The 27,809-nt window shown below is 38.9% G+C and overlaps 1 protein-coding gene and 1 pseudogene across 2 annotated transcripts in view; one reads left to right on the plus strand and one right to left on the minus strand.

Annotated features, from left to right (window-relative positions):
* The first annotated feature begins 200 nt into the window (after positions 1–200).
* The window catches only part of FBXO28 (F-box protein 28), a 65,862-nt gene continuing 38,253 nt past the window's right edge, over positions 201–27,809 (plus strand). For both annotated transcript variants that reach the window (XM_044001152.1, XM_044001153.1), the window contains exons 1-2: positions 201–485; positions 21,205–21,314. In XM_044001152.1, the coding sequence (XP_043857087.1) occupies positions 219–485; positions 21,205–21,314 (377 nt within the window). In that variant the 5' untranslated portion in view covers positions 201–218. The remainder of the gene's footprint in view (positions 486–21,204; positions 21,315–27,809) is intronic.
* Positions 13,364–14,370, minus strand: LOC122753625 (annotated as a pseudogene).

A 27,809-nucleotide genomic window follows, 5' to 3' on the forward strand; every position in this document is an offset into this window, starting at 1 on the left:
CGAAGCCCCTGAGCCCCAGGACGAGCCCCACCCACCTAAAGTGACCTCGCCTTTTGGGGGAACCCCACTTTTCTGGGCTCCTCTCTCTCTCACTGCGGTATGCCCCCACCCCTCGGAGGAGAGCGGGGGGGGGGAGGAGGAGGAGGAGGAAATGACGTACAGGAAGTGTCCCTTTTCCCCTTGCAGCAGGGGGAAGGCATCAAACCCTCCCCCCCAAGATGGCGGCGGTGACGGAGGAGTGGATGGCGGAGGAAGGAGGCGGTGGCAGCAGCGGCGGCGGCTCTTCCCTGGCCGCGGGGGCCTCCCAGCGCCTGTCGCCGCTGCCCCCGCCGCAGCCAGCGCTGCTGGGACCCCAGTCTCCGGCCTCCCCGTCCTCGGCCTTGGACCAGCTGCCTCACAACAACACCCTGGTGGCGCTGCCCATCGTGGCCATCGAGAACATCCTCAGCTTCATGTCCTACGACGAGATCAGCCAGCTCCGTCTGGTGAGGTTCCCCCCTCCCCCTAAGCCCCCTCCCCCAACCCTGGCCTCGGCTCCTCGGGGCAGGCTGGGGGGGGGGGAGAGGGACTCCAACCCCCCACACACCCCCGGCCCAGCGTCCAACCACCGAGAGAAGGGAGGGAGGGGCGTGCCCGGCTCCCCCTCCCCTCCCCTCGATTCTCGGCCCACCCCTACCTGGGGAGATGGCGAACCCCTCCTGGACGGGGACAGCCTTCTCACCCCCACCCCGCTTTCCCGGCCCACTGCGAGAGCATCGCTAAGGGGAGACCTAGTCTTCCGCACCCCGCACTCCTGCACTCTAGTCCCCGCCACGTCTTGGGGGTCCAGGCTTGAAGACTCTCCCCCTCATTTTCATCCGTAAGGTTGCTTGGTAAAAAGAGGTACTGGGATTGGACGGCTTTATCTTGCGAGAAGGCGAGGTATTGTTCCCCACCCCAGTTCCCTGTCCCCAATACTCTAGTGAGAGTGGGCTAAACCGTCTCTGTCATTTCCCAAGAACCCTGTGAAGGGGTCAGGACACGACCGAGCCACTCGGTTCTGTTTTCTTACCCCAACACCTAGTGCCCTCTTGATGCAGAAAAACATCCCTGGAAAATGGGCTTTCAGACATCTGCTGTCACCCTCGACACTTTCTCCTTACCCACAACCAATTTGCCATTTGTCTGTCTTGCTCTCCTATGCAATATCTTCTAACTACAGTCATTTATTTTTAAAACCCCCCCCCCCGGTTTTAGAATCTTTTCTATCCCATGATTGTGTCTAGCTTCCGTCCATGAGTTTCATAAATAGAATCTGTCATTGGAACTTGACTTCACCTAAGGGGTTTGGCTCGGTATTTGACAATGATTCAGTTCACCCGTGTTTTGCTTCTTTTCGGTGATTTTCTCTTTGAATGGGATTAAGGAGATTAAAGAAGGTTGGGCATTTTGATGTGTGGTGTGAAAAACCACAGATGAGTAGAAGCTAAAACTAAGCCGTTTGTTTTCAAGAGGACAAAGAAATCACACTTGAGTGTGCGTAGTGCTTTCTCTTTTGCAGAAATAGGATAGCTTGTTGTATATGGATATTTAGAATTTTACTAGAATCTTGTCTTTATGGAAATCATACCAATTTGCAGAAGAAATCTCCTGAAATCACAAGAGAAATGCTAATCTGAAATAATAACCAGCTTTCTAATCAGCACAGTTATCAAGCTGTGTCGATCTCTGCAGGATACAAAATTCTTCAAAAAATATTCTTCAAAAATTAAAAAAAAAATAGGTTGGCCCTGTATTTCAAGTAAATTTCTCTGTAAATTTATGGTATTTAAGTATTCCTTAATTTCCCCCTCAAAATGGAAATTATTGCCTGAGATCATGTACCTTTGTGATTTCTGGAAATATACATAACAGTACTTTTGGCCAGTGGCTTTGAAAATTTGTATTGCTGTCAATTTTCAATCTTTTTTTTTTTGGTGAAGGGGGGGATTTTTAAAGTTTAGAATGTTTTTAAGACTTCTTTAGAGGGGAAAAAAGAGTTTGTCTTGATGTTAATATCAAAATATCTCATAATCACTGGAAGTGAGCAGTCTGATATAAAAACTCTAGCTTTCTTAATTTTTTAATTGACAAGTTTAGTCTTTACTTCAGACATTAATACACAGGTCTGCATGTAAGGATTTCCTTCCACCCACCCCCCAATCCCTTAATATTCTGCATCCAGTTTCTCTCATCTATCTTCAAAAGTGATTCCCCCACCCCCACCCCCCAGATCTTCACATCGCACATTCTCATTCTTCTATGTAAAACATGACATAGTGCTCATGTTGTTTGATTTATCCTTTTGGGGGGAGTTGAGGTGAATCCTTAGGTACAGGCCTTTAGTTTGGAGCCTCTAGTATAGCATACCATGATCCCATATCATTTTCAAAGGAGGGTTTTTTTCCCTTGCCAGTAGATGTCAGCACTACCTTGATTATTATCTTTCTTTTTGTGGAAATTGACAGGAAAAACACCTAGTGTAGCTTTATTTGCCTTTTCAGCTAAAGTAACATTTTATACAATAAGCTTAGTTTACAACCCCCCCACCCCCAATTCAGTATATGTATTGGCACATAGGTTTCCTTGTATTATAAATTAGGGGGTTTTGAGGGGAATTATGTCTATCTAAACTATGTAATATTTGGCCTGGTTTGAATAGCTTCCTTATAATTATTGTTCTGTCACTTTAACAACTAGTAGTCTTTTCTGGGTTATTATGGCACCTTTCTCCTGTTGCCACTTTTTGAAAATTTTACTTAGGTTAGCATCTTAATGAGATGGTAGTCAGACCTAGGTAACAAGGGACACATTCAAATTATTATTCATGCCATCTTCCTTTAGAAGATCTAATGGAAGAGGTTGAAATAGCTAAAATGAGGGGTTTGCATTATTTGTATAATTTAACAAGTTGACAGACTTTCTTTGTTTTTCCATATGATGGATTATTTGAGATTTGACTGTTTATACGATGGATTCCAAAAACATTGTTAACTCTTTAGTTATATTGAGATTTTGTTGTAATCCCCCCATTTGTGTGTTTGTTCTCCCCTCCTCTAGAACCTTGCTCTAGTAATCATGCTTTCTCACATATTTTCAATCTCTCCCTTTCTGGCTTTTTATCTGCCTGTAACATGTCCATGATTCCCTAATCCTAAAAAACATTTGCTTAACTCTTCTGACCTATTAAGCTACCATCCTGGCTCTCCTCCCTTTCAATATCAAGCTTCTTGGGGAAAACTATCTATACTAGATACATTATTGCTCTTTTACCACTCCCACTTTACTGAAACTATTCTCTCAAATGTCAGCAATGGCCTGCTTGTTGCCAAACCGAAAAGTTTTTTTCCCTCTTCCCTTTGCACTCTGCAGGTTTTGACTCTATTGACCAACTATTTCCTCAGATAATGTCCTTTTCCCTTGGATTTTGATACATTACACACTTCTGGTTCTCCTATCTCTGTAACCATTCTGTCTCCACTAACTCTTCTTCCCTCCCTTTAGTCTTGGTATTCCCCCAAAGTTTTGTGCTCAGTCTTCTTTATCTCTATCTCCCATTCACTTTCATTGCTTTCCAGGTCTCTCTAGCCCTGACTTTTCTGTCAATGATATCACCATTCACCCACTTGCCTATGTTTGAAACTCGTATAATTATTGATTTTGCCCTTTCCCTCAGATGGGCCTCCATGCACTGTCAAGTCCTGTTGATTTTCTCTCTACATCTCTCAAGTCTTTCTTATCCGTATTCCCAGTGCTAACACCCCAGTACTGGCCCCCATTACCCAACACATCAACCACAGTTCTAAGCTTCCCAGTTCTACTCTTCCCTCCAACATATCCTGCTGCCAGCTTAATTTTCCTTATGGACATATCTGATCACATTACTCTTCTGCTGAAAACAGTCCATTGGCTCCTTGCTATATAGTAAATAAATTTCAAACTATTTAAACTGCTATTCAAAGCCTCCCATAATACTTTTTGAGCCTTATCTCATACTATTCCAAGTATGCCAAACTGAAGTACTCACTGTCCTCCATTTTTGTCCTTTATCCATGCTATTATTTTGCCTGAAATGCCTTCCCCTGCCTCTTTATTTGAAATCTGAACCTTCCTTTAAGACTCAGCTCAAAAGCTTCTTTCTCTCTTTTCTTTCTCCTCCATTCCCATTAGTAACAATTCTTCCTCCCTTTGGACTTCAAATAGCACTATTTCGAACCTCTCTTTTGTTACTTGCATCTATCATTTTCTAAGGGATGGGGGAACAAGTGTTTATTAAGCACCTTCTGTGTGACAGCCACTGTGCTACTGTGTGTACCTACACTGTGCCAGGCACATGGTCTCCCTTGAGATAACATTTGTATTACAATTGCTTATGAACCTTTACTACTCTACGAAATTAGAAATACTGTGAGGACTAGTACTGCTTTATTTGAGCTTTGTACCTTCCCCAGCTCAGTGTTCTGTACATAGTAAGCACTGAATAAATGTTTATTGATGTTAAGCTATAATGAATATTGCTTCATTAAGTGCACATAGCCCTTGGAAATCTTGGCTATACAAATATTTTATTAATTGCCATAAGGATATCCCTTGCTCAAAACATACCCTGTTATATATAGAAATCCAGATTTATTCAAAGTGTTCCTCATAACATTCTTGGTGGGGGGGGGGGCAATGAGGGTTAAGTGACTTGTCCAGGGTCACACAGCTAGTAAGTGTCAAGTGTCTGAGGCCGAATTTAAACTTGGGTCCTCCTGAATCCAGGGCCAGTGCTTTATCCACTGTGCCACCTAGCTGCCCCCATAGCATTATTTTAAATAGTATTTCTCTACCCCCACCTTCCCACTCTCGATGCATTTAATGCTATTTGCTTTACACAGATTTTTTGGATGACCCACTATCAGTTGGGCATGTACTTTGAATTGCTTTTCTAATAGAGCTAATTGGTTTTGTGCTGACCAATATTCTTTATCTATTGGGATGGGAGACAGAAGAGGTCCATGAAGGCTACACAGAATCTCTTAGTTAAAAGTGACCTTAGAAGCAATGTAGTCCAACCTGAAACTGAACGGAATCCCTGACAAGTGGTTGGTCATCCATTTTTTGAAATAATTGGCTCATTGACATAGAAAAGATGGAAATTAATTTTGAATCTAATCATGGATCCAAATGTACCATGCTTTGACTTAGTTAAGAACATGGGAAATGTGGAAAGTTTACTTCTTAGAAATATGCTATAGAGAATTTCTTCTAGACCTGTATTTTTTAGTGTAGTCTTTTTTGGTTTTGTTTATGGAGAAATGAGCAGGCATAGAATAAAGCACTGAGGAATATAAAGATAATTTGTTTGTCTTTGAAAAACACAGACAGCTTTATGCTTTATTCCCTGAAGTTGACTTCAAAGTGTTAGCTTGGGGTATCTATTGGTGGCCTAAAATCCAGTTAAATGAATATTTGGGGTAGCAGATTTCAAATTGCTGTAGATAATAATTCAACAGTTGTATGTGTGTGTCTGCACATACTCGAGCACTCTCACATGCTTTCCATATGAATGGCACTGTGTTAGAATTTGGAAGATATTTGAAGGTTGACTGTACTTTGCTATTATAAAAATTTTTTTCTTTTAAGTTGAATAAACATAATTAGATCAGGCCCGCTTTTTTATTATGGTCTTTAAGAACTTTAATTCTGAAGTAAAGATATTATTCAAGTATATTTCATGTAATAAAAATTTGAAGTCCAGACTTCTTGCTTCTTACTTGTGAGTTTAGGTCAGTATCTGAACATCTTCTATAGCAAAGCTTCTTAAACTGTGGGTCTCAACCCCATATGGGGTCGTGTAACAATGTGGGGGTTATAAAAAATTTGGCAGTAAATGTTTGATTTGTATATCTATTTTATATAACTATATACCCAGGTCATGTAAAAATTTCTTGGGCGAAAAGGGGTCACAAGTAGAAAAAGTGTAAGAAGCCCTATTCTATTTGAATTGTTTTTTTTTTTAATTGGAATTGATTTTGACCACATTCAGTGCAGTTCAACAAAAAAGTCCATACTTGAAACCTTTCCAGCTTGGTAAAGCAGAGTTCATGCTCTTGAGAATTCACCGCCACCTGTACTGCACAGTAGTTTCTGGGTAGAACTTTAGTGAAGGCTCTTATTAATAGCATTATTTTTATGCAAATAACATACTCAGCAGACATTCTCCATGTTATGCTTTTTTACAATATTAATTGATAGTGTTTTTATATTTGGTCTTTTTTTTGCATTAATTATATATCAATTAAAAGCATTCATATTTGATAAACATACCGGCATTTGTTTAAAAGTGAAAATATATGAGGAATAAGTCTACTTGTAACTCCATATCAGTATTTCTATTTACCAATTCTGGTCATTTGCAAAGTATGATTAAATGAGCAGCTTTAACTCATTCCACATTATTGAGAGTATTTTTCTTTAAAAGTTACTATGTAGGGGCAGCTAGGTGGCGCAGTGGATAGAGCACTGACCCTGGATTCAGGAGGACCTAAGTTCAAATCCAGCCTCAGACACTTAACACTTACTAGCTGTGTGACCCTGGGCAAGTCACTTAACCCCAATTGCCTCACACACACACACACCCAAAAATAAAGTTACTATGTCAAATACGGCCTCAGATACTTGACGCATACTAGCTGTGTGACCCTGGGCAAGTCACTTAACCCTCATTACCCTGCAAAAAAAAAAAAGAAAAAAAAGTTACTATGTACAGAGTAAGACAATACATGTAAAATAATTTAAGCATATTTAGAAAGTATCATGTCAGCAAATGGAAAAGAATAAAGTGGGCAGTTAGGTGGCACAGTGGATAAAGCATTGGCCCTGGATTCAGGAGGACCTGAGTTCAAATGCGGCCTCAGACTCTTGACACTTACTAGCTGTGTGACCCTGGACAAGTCACTTAACCCTCATTGCCCCACCAAAAATTTTTTTAAAAAGAACAAAGTGAGTTAGGCAAGTGCTAGGGAAAGTCATTTGGGGTTAATTATGGAAAGGTTCTTTTAGAAAGTGAGTTTTTACCCAGATTTTTAAGCATAGGCTTATGAATTAGTAGAGTAGCAAAAATTCTAGGTAGAAATGTCCCATATAGGGACAGATTAGCTTGTTTTTACAGATAGGGAAACTGAGACCCAGAGAAGTAAAATGACTTTTTTTTAACTTTTAAGTCTCAGCTAAAATACCACTTTCTTCAAAAACTTTTTCCTAGTCTCTCAGTACTAGTGCCTTCCTTCTGAGATCACTTCCAAAGTTATTCTGTACCTATCTTGTATGTAGTCTGAATGTAGTATATAGTATGTTTGTATGTAGTCTCTCTCATTAAATTGTGAGCTCCTTGAGGGGAAGGGCTATTTCTTGCCTTTCTTTTCATCCTCAGTGCTTAGCATGGTGTCTAGCACATAGTAAGCAGTTAAGAAATGCTTATTGATTTGACTTGTTCAGTCACAGCTAGTGACAAAACCAGGACTAGGTGTCCTAACTCCTGATCTTATACTTTTTCCTAGTATTTTTGGTGCCAATGTTAACAGCACTTAGGTTAGAGAAATACATACTTATCTTTTCAGTAATAAAACAATTCTTATTCTAATCTTTGAAAAATATAAAGAACATAGAATGAGTTTGACTAACTAGTTGAGAGTTAGTTGGAGATTTTACAAAGGTGTCACTAAATTCTTGAATAGGAAAAGAGAATATAAAGAGAAATTTGTTTTCCTACTATTTAGAAGGGGAGATTGAAGTCAGAGTAAGAGCATCCTAGGTGATATTATAAGCTAGATATGAAATAATGTCACCACCTGGAATAAATGTATTCAAAGAATGAGATATTATCACTATCTGAACTTACGTGATATGATTATAGACATGTTAGAAGCAACTCTGTCTAGAGTGCTTCTTGAAAGCATTGGGAGATGGTGGATTGAATGTGGGTAGCAAAGAAGAGAAATTGACTTCAAAGTGTTTAGCTTGGGGGCATCTAGGTGGCACAGTGGATAGAGCACCGGCCCTGGATTCAGGAGGACCTGAGTTCAAATCTGGCCTCAGACACTTAACACTTACTAGCTGTGTGACCCATGGCAAGTCACTTAACCCCAATTGCCTTGTAAAATAACAAAACAAAAAAATAACAAAAGTGTTAGCTTGGAGTTTCTGTATATTTATTCCTTAGGTTACAGATATCCAAGTTATAAATTTTTGCTACAAAAAGTATTCTATTACCTTTCATTTTGATTTATCAAGAAAAATTTTGTTACAATGAAATTTCTTCATTGGTGAATGATTCATTGTTTTTAGATATAGAATTTCTCAGCATCTGAGATAGATACACTAGTGCAAGTAATGTATCATAAGTTTATGTCATATCACCCAGTGAAGTGTTCTCAGTTGTGCCATCAAACAGATTTTCAAGGAGAATCATTGTTTCCCCTCTTCTGTCTTTTCTCCTCGACAACCCCCATCCCCTCAGCAATTCTAGGCAGGACTATAATCCAAAGGGCTTGTTTTGAACATGGTGTTTACAATGAGACTACCTCTGCTTTATTGAGAAGATTGCTTCAGAACTAAGAGTGATTCAGAGATGAGATGAGCAGAACCAGAAGAACATTATAACACAGTATCATCAACATTGTGTTGATCAACTGTGATAGACTAGATTCTCCTCACCAATCCAATGGTACAAGAAAGTTCCAAAGGACTCATGATGGAGAAGGCTCTCCAAATCTAGGGGGAAAAAAGGAACTGTGGAATTTGGATGCTGATTGGACCATACTGTTTCTTTTGTTTTTGATGTTGTTTGTTTTTCTTTTTTGAGGTTTTTCCTTTTTGCTCCGACTCTTCTCTTATGACTAATGCAGAAATATGTTTAATGTTATTATACACATACATATATATATGTATGTGTGCATGTGTGTGTATATATAACCTGTATCAGATTACCTGTCTAGGGGAGGGAGGGAGAAAAATTTGAAATCTTATATAAACAAATGTTGAAAACTATCTCTACATGTAACTAGAAAATAATAAAATACTTTTTTTAAAAGTGATTCAGAGAAGGCTACCATATTTTTAAAATGAGTTTGGAAATTATTTTTTAAAAACTTTTAAAAATGATTTATTTATCCAGCTTTGTAAAAAAGACAGGTGCAATGCAAACTATTTGGAGAGATTAACTAGTACATGAGAATGGAGGTATTTCTATATTTACAGGCTACTCAGAGAAGGAAAAAAGAGCAAAATATAGTAGTCCATCAAAGCCTGAAATCATGACTAGGCTGGAAGCCCATGGATACATCACCTCTTGCTCCTTCTCTAGGCTTCCAGCACACCTAAAGCTTTTGCTTACATTCAGGAAGTTGCCTTTGTGCTTGATGAGAGATAGGCCCTGGGACATAGCACGTTCTAGATATGCTGGATTCCATTACCTCCTAGCTTCTAGCTGTGTGTTTAGGGGTGGCCCAGGCTACAACTCCTTCAGGAGGAGTCCAGGCTCAGTTCTCACAGACTGAGATGGGGGGGGGGGTCTAAGAGCTCAGCAACTCATGACTTCTGGCCAAGCTTCCTGAACATGCCATTTCCCAACCCTTTACTTTACTTCTGAAAGCTCCAGCACCTTCTTGCTTGCCTCAGGTGGGCCTCCTGAGAACTCAACACTTCTTGCCTCAGCTTCCAGATGCTTGCCAACATGCCACCATAGCTTATGCCTTCTGTGCTTTGATTCACCTGACAACCCTCAGGACACAGCAACACCATTTGCCACAAGGCAGGACAGGATCTTTCCCTAGCTGCTGATGCTCTCCCTGGATTCATTCCAAAATGGTTAGCATACTCTCACCCCCATCCCAGTGATACTAAAGACATAACCATAAAAGAACAATTATTTTTGCCCACACACCCCAATTCCAGCTGTCTAATCTCATTCCCATTCACTTCATTTCTACCCCCACCTTCAATGTCCTGACTTAAATTTACCTGTCCCTTTCTATTATACCTTCTGGGACTTCCTCTCCATAATGAATAAGTTTCCTTTCATTTTAAAATTCCTCTCTTCTTCCATTTTCTGCCACTTACTGAGACAGGCTCCCTCAGGATGACACTGCATCAGGGGGCAGCAAGGTGGTACAGTGGATAAAGCACCAGCCTTGGATTCAGGAGGACCTGAGTTTAAATGTGGCCTCAGACACTAGCTGTGTGACCCTGGACAAGTCACTTAACCCCCATGGCTTGGGGGGGGTGGGGCAGAGGATGACACTGCATCCCTAAGCTAACCTTTCCAGTACTGGTTGTATTTCATTTTATACCTTACCAATTCAGTAGTTCCACTGGGGGAGTAAAAATACTCTGCTCTCTTTTGTTATTTCTACATTTTCTCTGTATCACTCAGCAACTTCTCTTCCTCAAAGATTCAAACTATCCAAATTTATCACCTAATCCAGATCCTGAACCTGATGGTTGTTCTCTACTAACCTCCCAGGACATTCTCCCTTTTTTCTAAGTGAATTCAGTGACAACTTTAGTCTCCTGTTTTCCCCATGGTTCCTGCCTTCATCTTAAGGGACTTCCACATACATGTTAATGTTCCTTTAAACACCACAACATCCTGATTCCTCAATCTACAAAACTCCCACATTTTACTCTTCCACTCTGTCTCAGCTACAAAAGGGGATGGCTATACTTCCAATCACTGCCATCACCCAAAAGAAATCCATGTTCAAGAACTCCTCAATTCTTTTATATGATCATAATCTTTTATCAATCTGTCTTTCTCTATATCTTACTGTACTTAAGCTTATTCTTCATCTTTACTGTGACTTGTACCACCACCCCTACTCTGGCTACATTATTTTTTCTTCCCATTCTTTACTCTCTAGAGAACAAATTCAATTCCACACCATTCTGTACTCTCAAACCTTTTGTTCCCATGTCCTATTACTGCTTATTTCTTTTTTAAATAGTATTTTTTTTTCAAATTACACATAAAGATAGTTTTCAACATTCATTTTTGTAAGGTTTGGAGTTTCAATTTTTTCTCCCTCTCTCTACCTCCTCCTTCCCAAAACCAGCAAGCAATCTGATATAGGTTATACATTATAATCATATTAAACATATTTCCACATTCGTCATGTTAAAAGAGGAGAGTCAGAACAAAAGGGGGAAAAACACAAGAAAGTAGAAACAACAACAGAAAAACAACAACAAAAGTGAAAATAGTATTCTTCAATCTGCATTCAGACTCCATAGTTCTTTTTCTGGATGTGGAGAGCATTTTCCATTATGAGTCATTTGGCATTGTCTTGGATGATTGTATTGCTGAGAAGAGCTAAGTGTAGCACAGCTGATCATCACACAATGTTGTTGATACTGCACGCCATTAATTTCCAATTTTTTGCCAACACAAAAAGAGCAGCTGTGAATATTTTTGTATATGTGGGTACTTCTTCCTTTTTTATAATCTCTTTGGGATATAGACCTAGTAGTGGTATTGCTGGGTCAAGGGGTATGCACAGTTTTATAGCCTTTGGGGCATGGTTCCAAATTGCTCTCCAGAATGGTTAGATGAGTTTACAACTCCACCAATAATGCATGATTGTTCCAGTTTTCCCACATCTTCTCCAACATTTATCATTTTCCTTTTTTTGTCATTAGTCAGTTGGATAGGTGTGAGGTGGTACCTCAGAGTAGTTTTAATTTGCATTTCTCTAATCAGTAGTGATTTAAAACATTTTTTCATATGGCTGTAGATTGACTACTTGTTTTGCCAAATCCTAATCCTGATTTATTTCTACCATTTGCCTGCCTGTTCCTTCTTATGGGCTGCTGATCAGACTTGAAGAAAGTCATGAAACCATGCTTACTAGGTCCACTACAAATTTGTTATCCAATTTTGTCTGGATCTTTACTACAATAGAACAGTCCTAATACTCTTCACTAATTGATTCTCCATCCATATACCACAGTAACTGCTCCAAACCTCTCTTCAAACCTCCCCTGCCACTCTTCCCTCAACCCTCAGCTAAGGACCCCATCTCATACTTTATGGAAAAAATTTTTAAAAGGTAAGAGCCTTCTCTTCTCATCTCATATCAATGACAACATCTTCCACTACTTCCTGTTTCACTCCATTCTTTGATGAAGAGATGACCCTTCTCTTTGCAAAACCTCAACATAAACCCTTAATCCCATTTTCTCTCATATTCTCCAAGATATTGCCCCTACTCTTTCTGATCATGAGTCTCTCCCTAACTACTGGTACCATCCCTTTTCCCTACAAATACATTCGCTTCTCCATCATCCTTAAAAGACCCTCAGTAGAACCTATCATCCTTGCTAGCCATCCTATATCTCTCCTTCCCTTCTCAGCAAATGCCTTGGGGAAAAAAATCATTTACCACCATCTTTTCTCCTCTTTTTTAAAACTCCTTGGGGTCAGGCTGTGGACCTTGTCATTCAACTGAAACTATTCTATTCGAAGTTACCAATGATCTCTTAATCACTAAGTTTAATGACTTTTTAACAGTCCATTCCTTTTTCATCTGTGCAGCATTTGACAGTATTGACTACCATCTCACCCTGGATATTCTCTCATCTCTTGGTTTTCATGATACTGCCCTAGCATTCTCCTGCCTGTCTGACTGCTCCTTTTCAGTTTCCTTTGCTGAATCTCTAAGCAATGCTCACTAACTGTGAGTGTCCTCCAAGGCTCTGGGCCCTTTCTCTGTATGTACATTGTTTCTCAGCAGTCTCATCAATTATTTCTCTGCGGATAATTCCCATACCTCTATTTCCAGCCTTAGTCTCCTATGCCCCAGTCCTGCATCACCAACTGCCTATTGGACAATTATAGCTATGTGCCCTGTAAACATCTCAGACTTATTATCTTTCTCCCCAAACCCTCTCCTCTTCCAGACATCCATATTTCTGACAAGAGCAATGGTATCCTTCCCTCACCTAGGTTTACAGGTTCCAAATCATCTTCAGCTCCTCATTCACTCTTTTTTTTTTTTTAAACCAAAGCAGTCAGAGAGCCATGTTTATTCTGAGGAATAGGAAGGGCCTCTCCCCAATCACCCAGTTTCCTAACTAACATGATCAGGAATTCAGAGAAAGGCCCAGGCCCATGGGTGCCCCCCATGCCCTTGGGTGTCCCTGTCCCCAGGCCTTAAGGCAGGTAGTCTGATACAGATGTAGAAAAGGTACCTCTCCCAGACACCAGAGCTGGACCACCAGCCCCTGAACCACAGAAGGGCCAAGCTGGCAGAGGGTACAGGGTGGAAACAGAGCCCACTATGGCCAGGATTCTGGCCAGGAGCACTCACTTGCCCTCACCCATGATCTTGAGGTACTATAGAGCATGACAGGCAGCTTCCTGGGTGGGTGCTGAGCCATGGCACACCGTGGCTGGCTGTGTGGACAGTTCCACCAGGCACTGACAGAACTCACTCAGATTCAGTCCATCAGTGTTCAGGTTGCTGATGTGGAAGGCTTGTTCCTCAGAAAGCTTGCTGGAGACATTGCAGCAGCCCGGGCCCAGACTGCCAAGAGGGCAGCTTCGGAGGGACAGGATCTTCTCCCCAGCAGAAGTGCAGCCTGGGCAAGGCCGTCCATGTGGGAGCTAATGCCTATGGAGAAGTAGTCATCATCAGGCTCAGCCTCAAGCCCATCCCTGGGGTCCAGGGGCACGGTGTGCACCCTCAATAGCATCTTGGCGGCTGCATTGTGCTTGGCCAGTTTCTTGGAGGTGCCACTGCCAATCTTGTTGAAACATTCCACCTGGAATGTCACGGTGAATTCCTTTTGGTGTGCTGGGCCTGACTCCTGGGTCACTGTGTACTTGGGCAGCCGCCAGCCCTTCTGTACCACCAGCTCCTGTAAAGCCCCCACAGCATTACATTCAGACTGCTAAGGAGAAGCAGGAACCTTGACCTCTACTGGGGGGCTCCTTCCATCCTTCAGAAGTGACTCCAACATGTTTCCTCCCTTCAAATGTTTGAGGGCCACCTCAGCTGCTTTGTGCTTGGCAGCTTTCTTGCTGGTGTCACCAACAGTGACTCAGAAGGTGAAATTGGGCTGGTGGGCTTGACCCTTGGCTTTGAGGAGGTTGTACACGGGAGTCTTCCTAATTCTGGTCCCTTACTCCTGCAGAAGGCTAACTGGGGTCTTGCCAGAACTGGCCACCAGCATTTGCTCTGGGGAGTCCATAGCTTGTGATGATCCCGAAACCCTGCTCCTCCTCACTCATTCCCTCCTCGGTCCCTGTGGGTGCCACCGTGACTGCAGGCTCCTCACCCCCAAGCCTCCACCACCACTACCAATGAGCATGGCTCTTGCCACATATACAGATCAGCTGCCAAATCTTATATGCAACTTCCACAACATCTCTTGCATATGTTTCCTTTCCATTCACATAGTATTCAACATCAGGCCATGATCGCCTCTCCCTGGATTTATGCAACAGCTTCCTAATTACTTGATCTCCTTGCTTCATGTCTCTCTCCACTACAATCCTCACAGCTGCCAAAGCACTTTTTCCTAAGGTATAGATCTGACTTTGTCACCCTTTCTCCATTGGATAGGCTCCAGTGGTAGCCTATTGCCTAGGATTAAATATCGACTCTGTCATTGAACTTTCTTCATATCCTGACCTCTTTCCATGTTTCTAGTCTTATTCATTACTCTCCTCTATCAATTCTGTAATCTAGTCATACTGGTCTACTTGCCATTCTTCACACACAACACTCAATTACATTTCAGTTTCTTTGCACTGGCCATCTTCCACGCCTAAAATGCTCTCCCTCCCCACCTCTGCCCTCTTAGAATTCCTGGCTTCCTTCAAGACACAGCTCATACAACAGCTTCTATAAGATCCCGTTCCCCATCCACCCAACTGCCAATGTTTTCCCCAATGAGGTTACCTTCCAGCTACCCTCTGTTTGTATTTGTGTGTGTGTGTATATATATGATATATAGAAAATATATATTTATATGTACACCCCTCATGTATGTACATGTTATCTGTCACATTAGGATGTAAGTCACCTGATAACAGGGACTGTTTTTGTTTGGGTTTTTTGGTATACCGATTCTTAATATAGTGCTTGGTAAATAATAAGTGCTTAATAAATGCTTCTTGAGTAATTGATAAATGCTATATTAATTCTTTCCATTGGTAAAATAGCAAAAGGAGGTCAAGCTAAAAGTCAGACTAGCCAAAATAAAATTTGTTTTTATTTTATATACTTGGAATTTATTGCTACAAAAAAATAATTTGATAGTATTAATTTGATTAATGGTATCAATTCATTATTGGCAGTGTATCTCAGCCATCCTAATTCATTATACTGTGAACTTCTTATATTCACAGGTTTGGCTAGAGGTGTGCTGCATGACACTTCTGAAATGTTCATGTTTACTATCATTTAATTGGCCAAATTAAAACATTCTGACAACATTAATCATAATCTGTGTGATACACAGAATTCTTATATCTTGGACAATCATACCCATGTGAATAGCATAAACGCTACCCATTTTCTCACAATGACCCATTTGGGGTTTTCCTTGGCAAAGATACTGAAATGGTTTGCCATTTCCTTCTCCAGCTCATTTTACATATGAGGAACCTGAGGCAAACAGGGTGAGGTGACTTGCCCAGGGACTTCACAGTTAATAAGTGTCTGAGACCAAATTTGAATTCAGCAAGATGGGTCTTCCTGACTCCAGGCCAGGTATTCTATCCACTGCGCCACCTCAGCTGCCCTCATTGAGAAACTACCATCACATTTACTTTGTATATATTTTTGTACCAATTATATAAGGTACATGTATTTTGTTATTTTGTCCAATAGACTATAAACTCCGTGAGATAAGGGACTATTTCTTTTTTTGTATAGTGGCTTTAGGACTTAGCATAGTTCTGGCACACAAACAGTAGTTTTTTTGTCAAATACTGAATCCTTATCCCAAAAGCTGGAGTCTTTGGTTTATCAAACAGTAGATCACCATAGTCATTTACTAATGTGTCTCCTGTGACTAACCTATTCCGTTGATCCACCACTCTATTTCTTAGCCAGTACCAAATAGTTTGGATTACTGCCGTCTTATAGTATAGCTTCAGATTTGGTATGGCTAGCCCACCTTCCTGTGCACTTTTTTTCAGTAGTTCCCTCGATATTCTTGACCTTTTGTTCTTCCAGATGAATTGTGTTATTATTTTTTCTAGCTCTATAAAATAATTTTAGGTAGTCTGGGTAGTGCACTAATAAGTAAATTAATTTAGGTAGGATTGTTATTTTTATATTAGCTTGGCCTATCTATGAGCAATTGATATTTTTCCAGTTATTTAGATCTGATTTTTATTTGTGTGAAAATTGTTTTGTAATTGTGTTCATTAGTTCTGGGTTTGGTCTTGGCAAGTAGACTCCCAAATATTGCCTATGGTCTACAATTAATTTAAATGGAATTTCTCTTTCTATCTCTTGCTGCTGAACTTTGTTGTTATATATAGAAATGCTGATGATTTATGTGGATTTATTTTATATCCTGCAACTTTGCTAAAGTTGTTAATTGTTTCAAGTAATTTTTTAGTTGATTCTCTAGGATTCTCTAAGTATACTGTTTCATCAAGGAAACACCCCGTGTTTCTTGAAGAAACAAAGGGGGGACTGTAATAATGGAATGATGCCACCTGCTGGAGACCTTACTGTAGCAAAGCTCCACCATGAGGAGAAGGCGTCTGAGTGCAAGACATCTGGCTCTTTGGCATCAGGAAGTGACGTTTGCTTGTGGGAAGAAGAGGGGGTGAGGCTGGTGCTCTCGCTCTCTTTCCTCAGCACTTGGGTGGAGAAGGGAGCTAGAAATGCACTCTCCCTTTAAATAGATAGATGAATCTAGGCCTTTCTCTTTCTTTTCACCAAATTCTTATTCTCCTTAATAAATGCTTTAAAGTCTAACTCTTGCTAAAGCTTATAATTTATTGAAGACCACTCATTAGATATTTTAGACAGACTAGCTAGAATTTTAGCCCCTTACAATACCATCATGTCATCTGCAACGAATGATAGTTTTATTTCCTCCTTGCCATGTTCTAATTCCTTCAATTCCTTTTTTCTTCTCTTATTATTAAACCTAACATTTCTAGTACAATATTAAATATAGAGGTGATAATGGACATCCCGTTTCACCCCTGATCTTATTGAGAATGCCTCTAATTCACCCCCATTACATATGTTTGCTGATGGTTTTAGGTAGATACTGCTTATCATTTTAAGGAAAGCTCCATTTATTCTTATGCTTTCTAGTGTTTTTAATAGGATTGAGTGCTGTATTTTGTCAAAAGCTTTTTCTGCATCTATTGAGATAATCATATGATTTTGGTTAGTTTTGTTATTGATGTGGTCAATTAAGTTGATAGTTTTCCTAATGTTGAACATGAAGTCTTTAACTAGGATGGGGACTTTATGAATGAGGTGAAAGATTGGGTGCAAGTTATAGTGTGGAGATAAAAGTAACAAGACTTGATAACTCATTTGGTATAAGGTACACTGAATAGTCCAATGGCTACAAGATTGTGAACTTCAGTAACTGGAAGGGTGGTGATATAATTAGGGGATGAGACATGAATGATGATCCAGCAATAGAGACTATAAAGGAGTAGTTGGACAGACAAGGAGGAAGAGGGGGATGGAGGAGGAAGAGAAGGAGGAGAGAGACAGAGAGAGAGAAAGAGAGGTCACAAAAACCCGAGAAGAGAGTATCCAGCAGGATGATCAATAATGCCAAGTATTAGAGATAGGTTTAGAAGGTCTAGGATTGAGATTTTTAAAGAGGAAGATCTGAGTGTGTTTGTAGGCAGGATGGAAGAATCCAGTAGGTAGGGAGAGACTGAAGAAGATTAGAGACTCAGAAGCAGTCAAATGTGGTAGCAGTGTGAGGTAAATGTAAGAACTACAACTATTCTGGTAAGGGCTCATGATTTGACAAAAAAATTTGAGAAAACTGGAAAGCCGTCTGCCAGAAATTATTTTTAGACTAACATCTGACACAGTATTCCATAATAAGCTCGAAATGGATGCATTACCCAAATAGAAAAGGTTATTTCAAAACAAATTACAGGAACAAGGAAGGAGATCCCTTTCACTACTGTGGATAGGGGAAGAACTTTTAACCAAACAAAAGATGGAAGTGATCAGAAGAGATAAAATGGACAATTTTATTTACAAAGTTTTGCACAAACACAGTGCAGTTGGAAGAGAAAGGATGAACTGGGAAGTTTTTCTTGCAGCAAATTTTTTTGACAAAGATCTGTTTTAGAAAATGGAAGTAGCTTAGTTGGCTCTTATAGGGCTGATATTTAAAATATATACAGAACTGATAAAATATATGAAAACAAGAGCTATCTTCATTAGATCAGTAGTCAAGAGATATGAATAGGCAGTTCTAAAGAGAAGAAAAACAAATTATCAATAATCATTTGAAATAATTATTCCAAATCACTAATAATAGAAATGCAAATTAAAACATCTTTTAGTCTCTACCTCAAGCTCATCAAATTGACAAAGATGACAAAAATGGAAAATGACGATTTTGGGAGGGCCTGTCAGAGGATAGTTATACTAATACATTGTTAGTGCAGCTGTGAATTGATCCAGCCATTGAAAGCAAATTGGAACTATCCCCAAAACGTTATTAAATTGTGAATACCATTTAACCCAGTGATATCACTACCACTAGGTAAGTGCTCCAAAGAGATAAAAAAAATATAGGGAAAGGACTCTGCATGTTTAAAAAATATTTATAGTAGTTCTTTATATGGCCAAAAAACAAACAAGGAAACAAACTGGAATCTAAGAAGATGTAGGAAATGTCTGGACACATGGTATATGAATGTAGCAATATTATTGTGGCATTAGAAATGAACAAAGGAACAGTTTCCTTGAAACGTAGGAGGACTTTATGAACTGGTGCAGAGTGCAGTGACCAGAAGCAGGAGAACAATTTGTACAGTGACTACAACACTATAATGGAAAAACGGCCAAGAAAGACCTTAAGAACTATGCTAAATGTAGTGGACCAGTCATGGCTCCAGAGTACTGATCCTGTATCATGCTTCCCATTCTTGACTGAGCATCCATAGACTAATATTTTCAGACACAGGTCAATGTATAGATTAGTTTTTGTTTGACTGTACTTATTTTCTACAAGGGAGTGCTTTGGGAGAGACGAGTTAATGGAGAGCATTGGCAGATGGGGATAATGAGACCAAAAAAGTGTCAGTGGAAACATTTTTAAAATATACAAAGGAAGCAAAAAGAAATTGAGAAGGGGACCATAGTCGGGACAGTGTTATAGGAGTCAGACTTGTAGAAGAACCTAGAATTAATTTAATTTATTATTTATTAGAGGATCACAATGTTATATAATGCCCTCATTTCATGTTTTTTTTGTGTAAGGAAATGTTCCTATTTGTTGATGTTTGACAAGTCCATAATAACAAAAAAAGGTGTGTGGGAGGAGGTTATTTTTAATTAGAAAGAGGGGATGATTTGGGAGGGGGGCAGTATGCTAGAGAAGACTAGAGAGGATGGATTCGAGGCACCGGTTAGAGAGGTTGGTCTTGTGAGATGAAAAGCCACCTCTGCATCAGAGACTGAAATAAAGAGGGAAGGATGCAAGATATTGTCAGGGGGAAGAGTTGAGGTGTAGAATAGGGGGGAAAAGACAAGAAGTTCTAAGAGAATGACTTCTATTTTCTCAGTAAAGTATATGGCTAGGTCTTATCCAACACTGTGGGGATGTGGAAGACTGAAAAGACATTTGTTTTTGTTTTTTTGTTGGTTTTTTGTTGTTTTTGTTTTTTTGCAGTGGAATTTGGGTTAAGTGACTTGCCCAAGGTCACACAGCTAGTAAGTGTCAAGTGTGTGAGGCCAGATTTGAACTCAGGTCCTCCTGAATCCAGGGCCGGTGCTTTATCACTGTGCCACCCAGCTGCCCCCTTTGAAAAGACTTTGAAACTACCTCTTTGAGGAATGCAGTAGCCAGTTAGCAAAAAGTAAAAGAATGCCCGGCAGTGAGGACCGAGTTGAGATTAGGAAATATAAATTTATAGTGATCCTTGAAATGCCTTCCTCCCTCTGCCTAGGCACAGAAGTGTTTCCTTAGGAATTCCATGAAGTAATCAAGCTGCTGGATCTCCCTGGCTTCTTAGGCATAGATGTTGGCTGGAATTCTTTCAATTTCCTACCCAAATTTACCTGTCCTGGAGCAATGCCCCAATCTCCACTTGTGATAAGTCACCAATGTTCATTATTATATTATTTCTTTTCACTATTTTCCTTCTATCTAATGAGCTTTTTCCCTTAATTTACTCAATTTCCCTGACACTTCTGGTCAGAAGTTTGTTTTTGTTTTTAGTGAGGCAGTTGGGGTTAAGTGACTTGCTCAGGTCACACAGCTAGTAAGTGTTAAGTGTCTGAGACCAGATTTGAACTCAGGTACTCCTGACTCCAGGGCTGGTGCTCTATCCACTGCACCATCTAGCTGCCCGGTCAGAAGTTTGAATACTTCCGTTTCCCCCTTACTAGTCCAGGTGTTCAACTATAGACAAAGTAGTTACTCTCAGAATTTCAGTTTCCTTAACCACAAAATGAGGATGATATCCCACGGGATTCCAGATGAGCTTTTGAGGTCACTTTCAGTTCTAAACCTGTGATTTTATGATCTAATTAAATCCTATTAGAACTATGACTAAATCTAGAACTTTTTAATCTAACCATTTAGCAACCATTTATTTGTATGTCACCATATGGAGCTTTGTTATAAGAAGCTACTCCCCTTTTACAAGGATTTTATCTATGCCACAGAACATAATCTTTTAAAGACACACTCAGGATATTACAGTAGAGATTGTAAGTTCCTTGAGGAGCAAGGATTGTTTCATTTTTGTCTTTGTTATTTCCAGTCTAGCACATAGTAGGGACTAAGTGTTTGGTGAATTGAGCTGAAGTATAAAAACTAATAATATCTTAACATTATTTGCAAACAAACAGGAAGTATATTTGGATTGTTGTGAGAGAACTTTTTCACTGACGCTGAATTCAGTACTGAATCTGAATTAATAACATTTGTTTTTTTCTTTGTTCCCCCTCCATTTTGTAGGTTTGTAAGCGAATGGACTTAGTCTGCCAGAGAATGTTGAATCAGGGATTTCTGAAAGTGGAAAGATATCACAACCTGTGTCAAAAACAAGTTAAAGCACAACTACCAAGGTATGTAGATAGTAGACCAAAGACTTCATAGTTTGTATGTGTTTCTAGGCCTTGGCAAAGGTCCAGATGTTTCAGGAGTGATGCCCAAAGGTTTTCTAACAAAGGGTACATTAGCAATTTCTGCTGCTGTTTGGCCTTCTTTTTCTTTTTTTTTTTAAATTAAATTTAATGTTTTTCAATTAACAAAAAAAAATTCTCTTTCCCATGTTAAAAAGAAAAAAAAAACTTGAAACAAATATGCTTAGTCAAGAAAAATAATTCTCACATTGGGCATGTCCAAAAAATATATATCTCAGTCTGCACCCTGAATCTGAATCTATCACCTATTCCTCTTTTTGTAGGTGATGGATAGTGTTTCATCATGGGTCCTGTGGAAACATAGTTGGTCATTGTGTTGATCAGAGTTCTTAATTGGCCTTCTTTAATAGATTTTTTAAAACACATAATCATGGTCCAGCATGATTAAGGAAAAGCTTTATTTATTTAGCTTTTTTCTTTCATTTTTCTCCTAAGTCAGAACATTTGGTCTTTTTTTTTTTTTAGGACATTTGGTCTTTGGTCATAAAGGGTTTTATTAAGCAGTGAAAAGGCAACCAAACATTGGTTTGTGGGGCAGCTAGGTGGTGCAGTGGATAGAGCACCAGCCCTGGATTCAGGAGGACCTGAGTTCAAATCCGACCTCAGACACTTTACACACTTACTAGCTGTGTGACCCTGGGCAAGTCACTTAACCCAATTTCCTTACCAAAAAAAAAAAAAGTTGGTTTGTGTACATATATTTAGTTCTAATAGGCTAAAAAAAAAAACCCAACTAACAAACCTCTTTACCTTTTTATTTAAGTAAACATCTTACAAATTATCCTATTACCACTACCTTTTTACTATTTTAAGAGCTATTATCTATTTTTTGGATTGTTCATATCTTTTGTCCCTTTTTTTTTTATAGTCTATCACTGTTAGCAACTATTCTAGTTGGATTAGGGGGAGATTAAATGCATTTATTTTACTACAATTATCACTGGATTTCAGTTACTTTGATTTATTATGATGGGTCATGAAGCAAATGAGATAGAAAAACAAAAAATAGGGAGTTCTATATTGGTTTCCAATAACCTATATAACTGGTAAGAACAACAGCCTGCACTACCATCATCAGTGTGCACCACTTTTAAATAACAAAGAAGTATAAAATAATAATTTTTACATTTTTTTTTTTGGTGAGGCAATTGGGGTTAAGTGACTTGCCTAGGGTCACACAGCTAGTAAGTGTCAAGTGTCTGAGGTCGATTTGAACTCAGGTCCTCCTGAATCCAGGGCCAGTCCCTCTATCCACTGCACCACCTAGCTGCCCCAAAATATTAATTTTTTAAAGTATAAAAAGAAAGGTCTTGGTGATCCCTGATCCCCCAAAACAAATTTTCCTGAATTTAACCAAAAAAATAAGTAAAGCATCAAAGAATTATAAAGCAGCCATAGTATTCCAAAGGATAAGAGTTTTGTTAAAGTTAAATACTTAACTTTAATAAGTTAAATCACATTCCCCCTTGAAAAAAATAGCTAAAGAGAAAAAATTCCAGTAAGACAAAATTTATTTTAACATTTCAGATATTAAATTTGAATGACCTGAATTACCTTTTAAAAGTTGTGTGATAAAAATATTTATAGCTGCTCTTTACGTGGTAGCAAGGAATTTGGAAGTTGAGGGGGTGCCCATCAATTGGGGAATGGCTGGACAAGTTGTGGTATATGAATACAATGGAATACTATTGTGCTGTAAGAAATGATGAGCAGGAGGAGTTCAGAGAAACCTGGAGGGTCTTACGAGAGCTGATGATGAGGAGATGAGCAGAACCAGAAGAACATTGTACACAGTATCATCAACATGATTGAGTGTTGGTCTACTGTGATGGACTATATTCTTCTCACACAATGCAATGGCACAGAAGAGTTCCAGGGAACTTGTGATGAGAGGATCTCAAATCCAAGAAAAAAAAAAAAGAACTGTGGAGTATAGATGCTGAATGAACCATACTATTTCTTTTGGTTTTGGTGCTGTTGTTTTTTTTTCTATTTTGAGGTTTTTTCATCATTGCTCTGATTTTTTTCTCTTATAACAGACTAATGCAGAAATAGGATTAATGTTATTATGTGTATATATATATATATGTGTGTGTGTGTATATCTATATCTATATAGATATAGATATAGATATATAGATATATAGATATAACCTATATCAGATTACCTGCTGTTTGGGGGAGGGAGGGGGATGGAGGGAAAAAATCTGAATTGTAAAGCTTGTATAAACAAAAGTTGAGAACTATCTTTACATGTACGGAAAAAAATAAAATACCTTATATGTAAAATTAAAAAAAAAAAGTTGTGTGATAGGATAGCAGTGATACAGTGGATAGAGCCACCAATCTGGAGTTGGGAGAATCTGGGTTCAAATCAGCCTCAGACACGTGCTATCTGTGTGACCCTGGGCCTAGTTACTTAACCGGATTGTCTCAAAAAAAAAAAACAAAAACAAAATACCTAAGTGTGTCATAGATTAAAAAGAAACCCATCAGTTTACTACCTACAAGATTTAATTAAGAGGTTAGTCTAAAATATACTATACAGTTTCCGGAAGGAAGACCTACTACATTCTGAGATAGCCCATTCCACTTTTGGATAGTTCTAATTGTTAATAAGGTTGTCCTTTTCTCAAATTCAATGGTCTTCTTTGCAACTTCTACCCAGTGCCCTTTTTTCTGCCCAATTGGAGTGAGTCTAATCCCTCTTCACATGGTGGTAGCCTTTCATTGACTTGAAGACAGCTATCATATTTCCTTTAATTCTACTATTCTCTGGGATAAACATTTGATCAGTTCCTTAAACTGATCCTACTATGGCATGAACCTCAATCCTATAACCACATGACCCCATGTATCACTTTTCCAGTGGACCTGATTTTGTCTACATACAAACACATGTGCGCGCACATACACACACACATAAATTTCCATATTATGTGAAAAGATCTATATCTCTACAATGATGCAACAATTTCTCAAGTGTCATACTAACCAAATACTGAATAAACAAGAAATAGCTGATTTTTTAAAAAGGAGAAAGAAAACAATCACCAAGATGAGAAAACAAACACAAATAGATTACTATCACCAGGGAATATTCAGTACACTGTCCAACTTATATGTGTTCTTCCCTCTATTGTCAAATATGACAAATCTAATGAAAAGACTAACAAAGAAATCACATATCTGAATTCATTAAATAAACATATATGTAAATTACTAAAAGGAAAAAAAAAAAAAAGAAAACAAGTAGTCCAAAAGGAAAGTAGAAAAGGTGATTAATATAGTTAAGTTCAGTTTTCAAAATAGATTTATAACATTTGCAAACCATTATCAAAAGGAATTTTTAAAGGAGAAAGAATGGGGAATACTACAGTGTTACTACTATTTGTTAAACCCTGTTGTTTGTATAGTAACGCTAGATATGACTTGTACAGTCTTGAAGTAGTTGCTGTCAAAGAGAGCCAGCACCCCACAGGTATATATAACTTACTACTTTGTAGGTGCTGCAGGTTCCTGTAGGTCCAAAAGACAAAATTCCTGGACCCAAACACCATACAGTTGTAATATTTTGTTGATGTATTGATTATCTTTGTGCTCCCCTCCATTAGGGCTTTACAACATGGCCCCCATGTATCACCTTTCCAGAGGGCCGTTTGTCTGTCTGTCTGTCTCTCTCTATATATTACACACACACACACACACACACACACACGTATATGTATAACATGTTGGTAAATTTCCATATTATATAAAAAGATAAACCAATTTCTCAAGTGTCATACTAACCAAATACCAAATAAACAACAAATAACTGATTTTTTTTAAAAAGGAGAAAAAAAAACCATAATCACCAAGGTTAGAAAACAAGCACAAAAGAGATTACTATCACCAGGAAATATCAAGTATAGGTATAGTCTAACAAATTTCTTGGATCCGTGTTTCATTGACTTAGGTACAATTTCCCACCAGCACATATCAAAACCTATTCATGACTTTTCAGTCGATGTGACTCTTGTCTGTTTTTTTATAAATCTTCTGTAAGAGTTCACAAGTATGCTGCCTCCCTTCTTCCATCTTTTATACATTTCCTGAATATAAATGTAGAAGTTGGTTTATCCATTATTAATTGTTTATTCTTAGTACATGATCAGTCCACTTCCTTTTTCAGTTATGTCTCTCTGATGACATGCTTTAGAATCAACAAGTATTTATGTAAGTACCTACAGTGTGCAAAGCTTTTATACTAGGCACTAAAGATAGTGATTAAAACACAACATTCTCTGCCCTTACAGAGCCATGTTCCACTGAGAAGAAACACATGCACACAAATAAATGAATACAGAGTAAATTCAGGGAGATAGGGAGGAAAACTAAAAACTGGGCAGGGGCAGAGCCACAGCTAGTGGTGCAGTGGATAGAGCACGGCCCTGGATTCAGGAGGGACCTGACTTCAAATCCGGCCTCAGACCTTTGACACATACTAGCTGTGTGACCCTGGGCGAGTCACTTAGCCCCAGTTTCCTCACCAAAAAAAAACCAAAAACTGGCAGGAGGCGGAGATCAGAAATGCATTAATATAGAAAGTGGCAGTTGAGCTGAGTCTTAAAGAAAGCTAAGGATGGGGCAGCTAGGTGGCGCAGTGGATAGAGAAACCGGGCCCTGGAGTCAGGAGTACCTGAGTTCAAATCCGGTCTCAGACACTTAAACTTACTAGCTGTGTGACCCTGGGCAAGTCACTTAACCCCAATTGCCTCACTAAAAAAATAAAACAAAAAAAACCCAAAGCTAAGGATTCAAAGAATCAGAAATGAGAAGGTAGAACATGATATACACAAGATAAAACTTTTGCAAAAGCATAGATGTGTTTACAGGGAATAGCAAATAGGCATATTTGGTTGTAACACAATATATATTATGGGGAGTAACGTGAAACATTAACCAGATTGTGAAAGGCTTTATAGACACCAGACCTATATTTTGTCCTCAAGAGATAGGGAACCAATAAAAATTACTTGATCAGAGGAAGTGAGATGGTCAGGTCTTGCTTTAAAAATTCCACTTCAGCTACATGTGTAGTAGATAGATTGGGAGTGGGTGGGAGGGATATCAGTTGAAGACTAGGGACAGGGAAAACACTTTATGCCTATAGTAAAGATGGTCCACTAGTTGGTGAGGTTAGAGTTTGGGAATAAGATAAGAGATAGATATGTAGATATGTGATAAAATCCACTAAGAGAGAATAGTTTATGGAGGGAAGAAGAGAACAAAACACCAGGACACAGGTGGGATGTACTTACACATAAAGATGGTATATAGACAATGTTCCAACTGAGGTACTGATAAAAGACCCCAAACAAAAAAGGTAGAAGGAAACCAGGAAAGGAAGAGAAAGGAATAAGCATTTTTTATAGCTCTATTTGCCAGTACTGTGCCAAGTACTTTTATAAATATTATTTCATTTGACCTTTGCAACAACACTGTGAGGTACTATTTTTTTTACATTGAGGAAACTGAGGCAGAGGTTAAGTGATTTAGCCAAGGTTACACAGTGTCTGAGGCTGGATTTGAATTTAGATTTTCCTAACTCAGACCCAGTGCTGTCTCCACTGTGCCACTATAATTTCTCAGAAATCGACATTCCATAACTCACAATCATAAATCCTAATAAATTAGACAGATTAAATGGATATTGACAAGACTATAAATTACTGAAACTAACACAAATGGATATTCATAAATTAAGTATACCTATCTTGGAGGAAGAAATAAGACATTATCAATAAATTTTTCAGTGGCTCTGATCTCATCCACATGGTATTCCCTATACTAGTATAGATTGCATACTATCCTTGCCTTCACATTGTGAACAATTCTTGTGCATATTTCCCCACTATCTCCAAGAGGAACCCTCCAGCAAGCTGATGTTCTTTTCTAGGCATTAAAATTTCTTGGGTTTCAAAGTGTAGTAACTAGCCTATCCATCAGCCATGCCACCATCTTTACCAGTCGTACATTTTCTTAATGATGTCCTTTATGCTACTTCTTGCTTGAAAGTGATTCTTGGTACTTGTGCTGTAGTCTACTGCATTCTCCCATTGCCCTAAGGCTTGTGAGGTCATGTTTTCTGTGATTTACAACAGTAAAGAACCACTGGGGAAATATTGATGTTTTTAAAAGCTGAAAAAGGTTTTCTTTACTGTTTCTGTCCTTTTATTTGTTTCTGCCTTACTAAATAAATACTAAAAGTCTTAGTATTTAGGGGTAAAATTTACCACTTTTCTTGTATTTGATCATTTTCTTTGATAGCTTTTAATTTTTAAATTGTTTGGCATCAAAGAGTACCTTGATTTAAAGTACTGTAGTTTCTCAAATACAGTCTAGCTGCTTTTCTCCTCCTCATTCTGGGCCCAGC

The sequence above is a fragment of the Dromiciops gliroides genome, chromosome 4, assembly GCF_019393635.1.
Source record: "Dromiciops gliroides isolate mDroGli1 chromosome 4, mDroGli1.pri, whole genome shotgun sequence".
Classification (NCBI taxonomy): domain Eukaryota; kingdom Metazoa; phylum Chordata; class Mammalia; order Microbiotheria; family Microbiotheriidae; genus Dromiciops; species Dromiciops gliroides.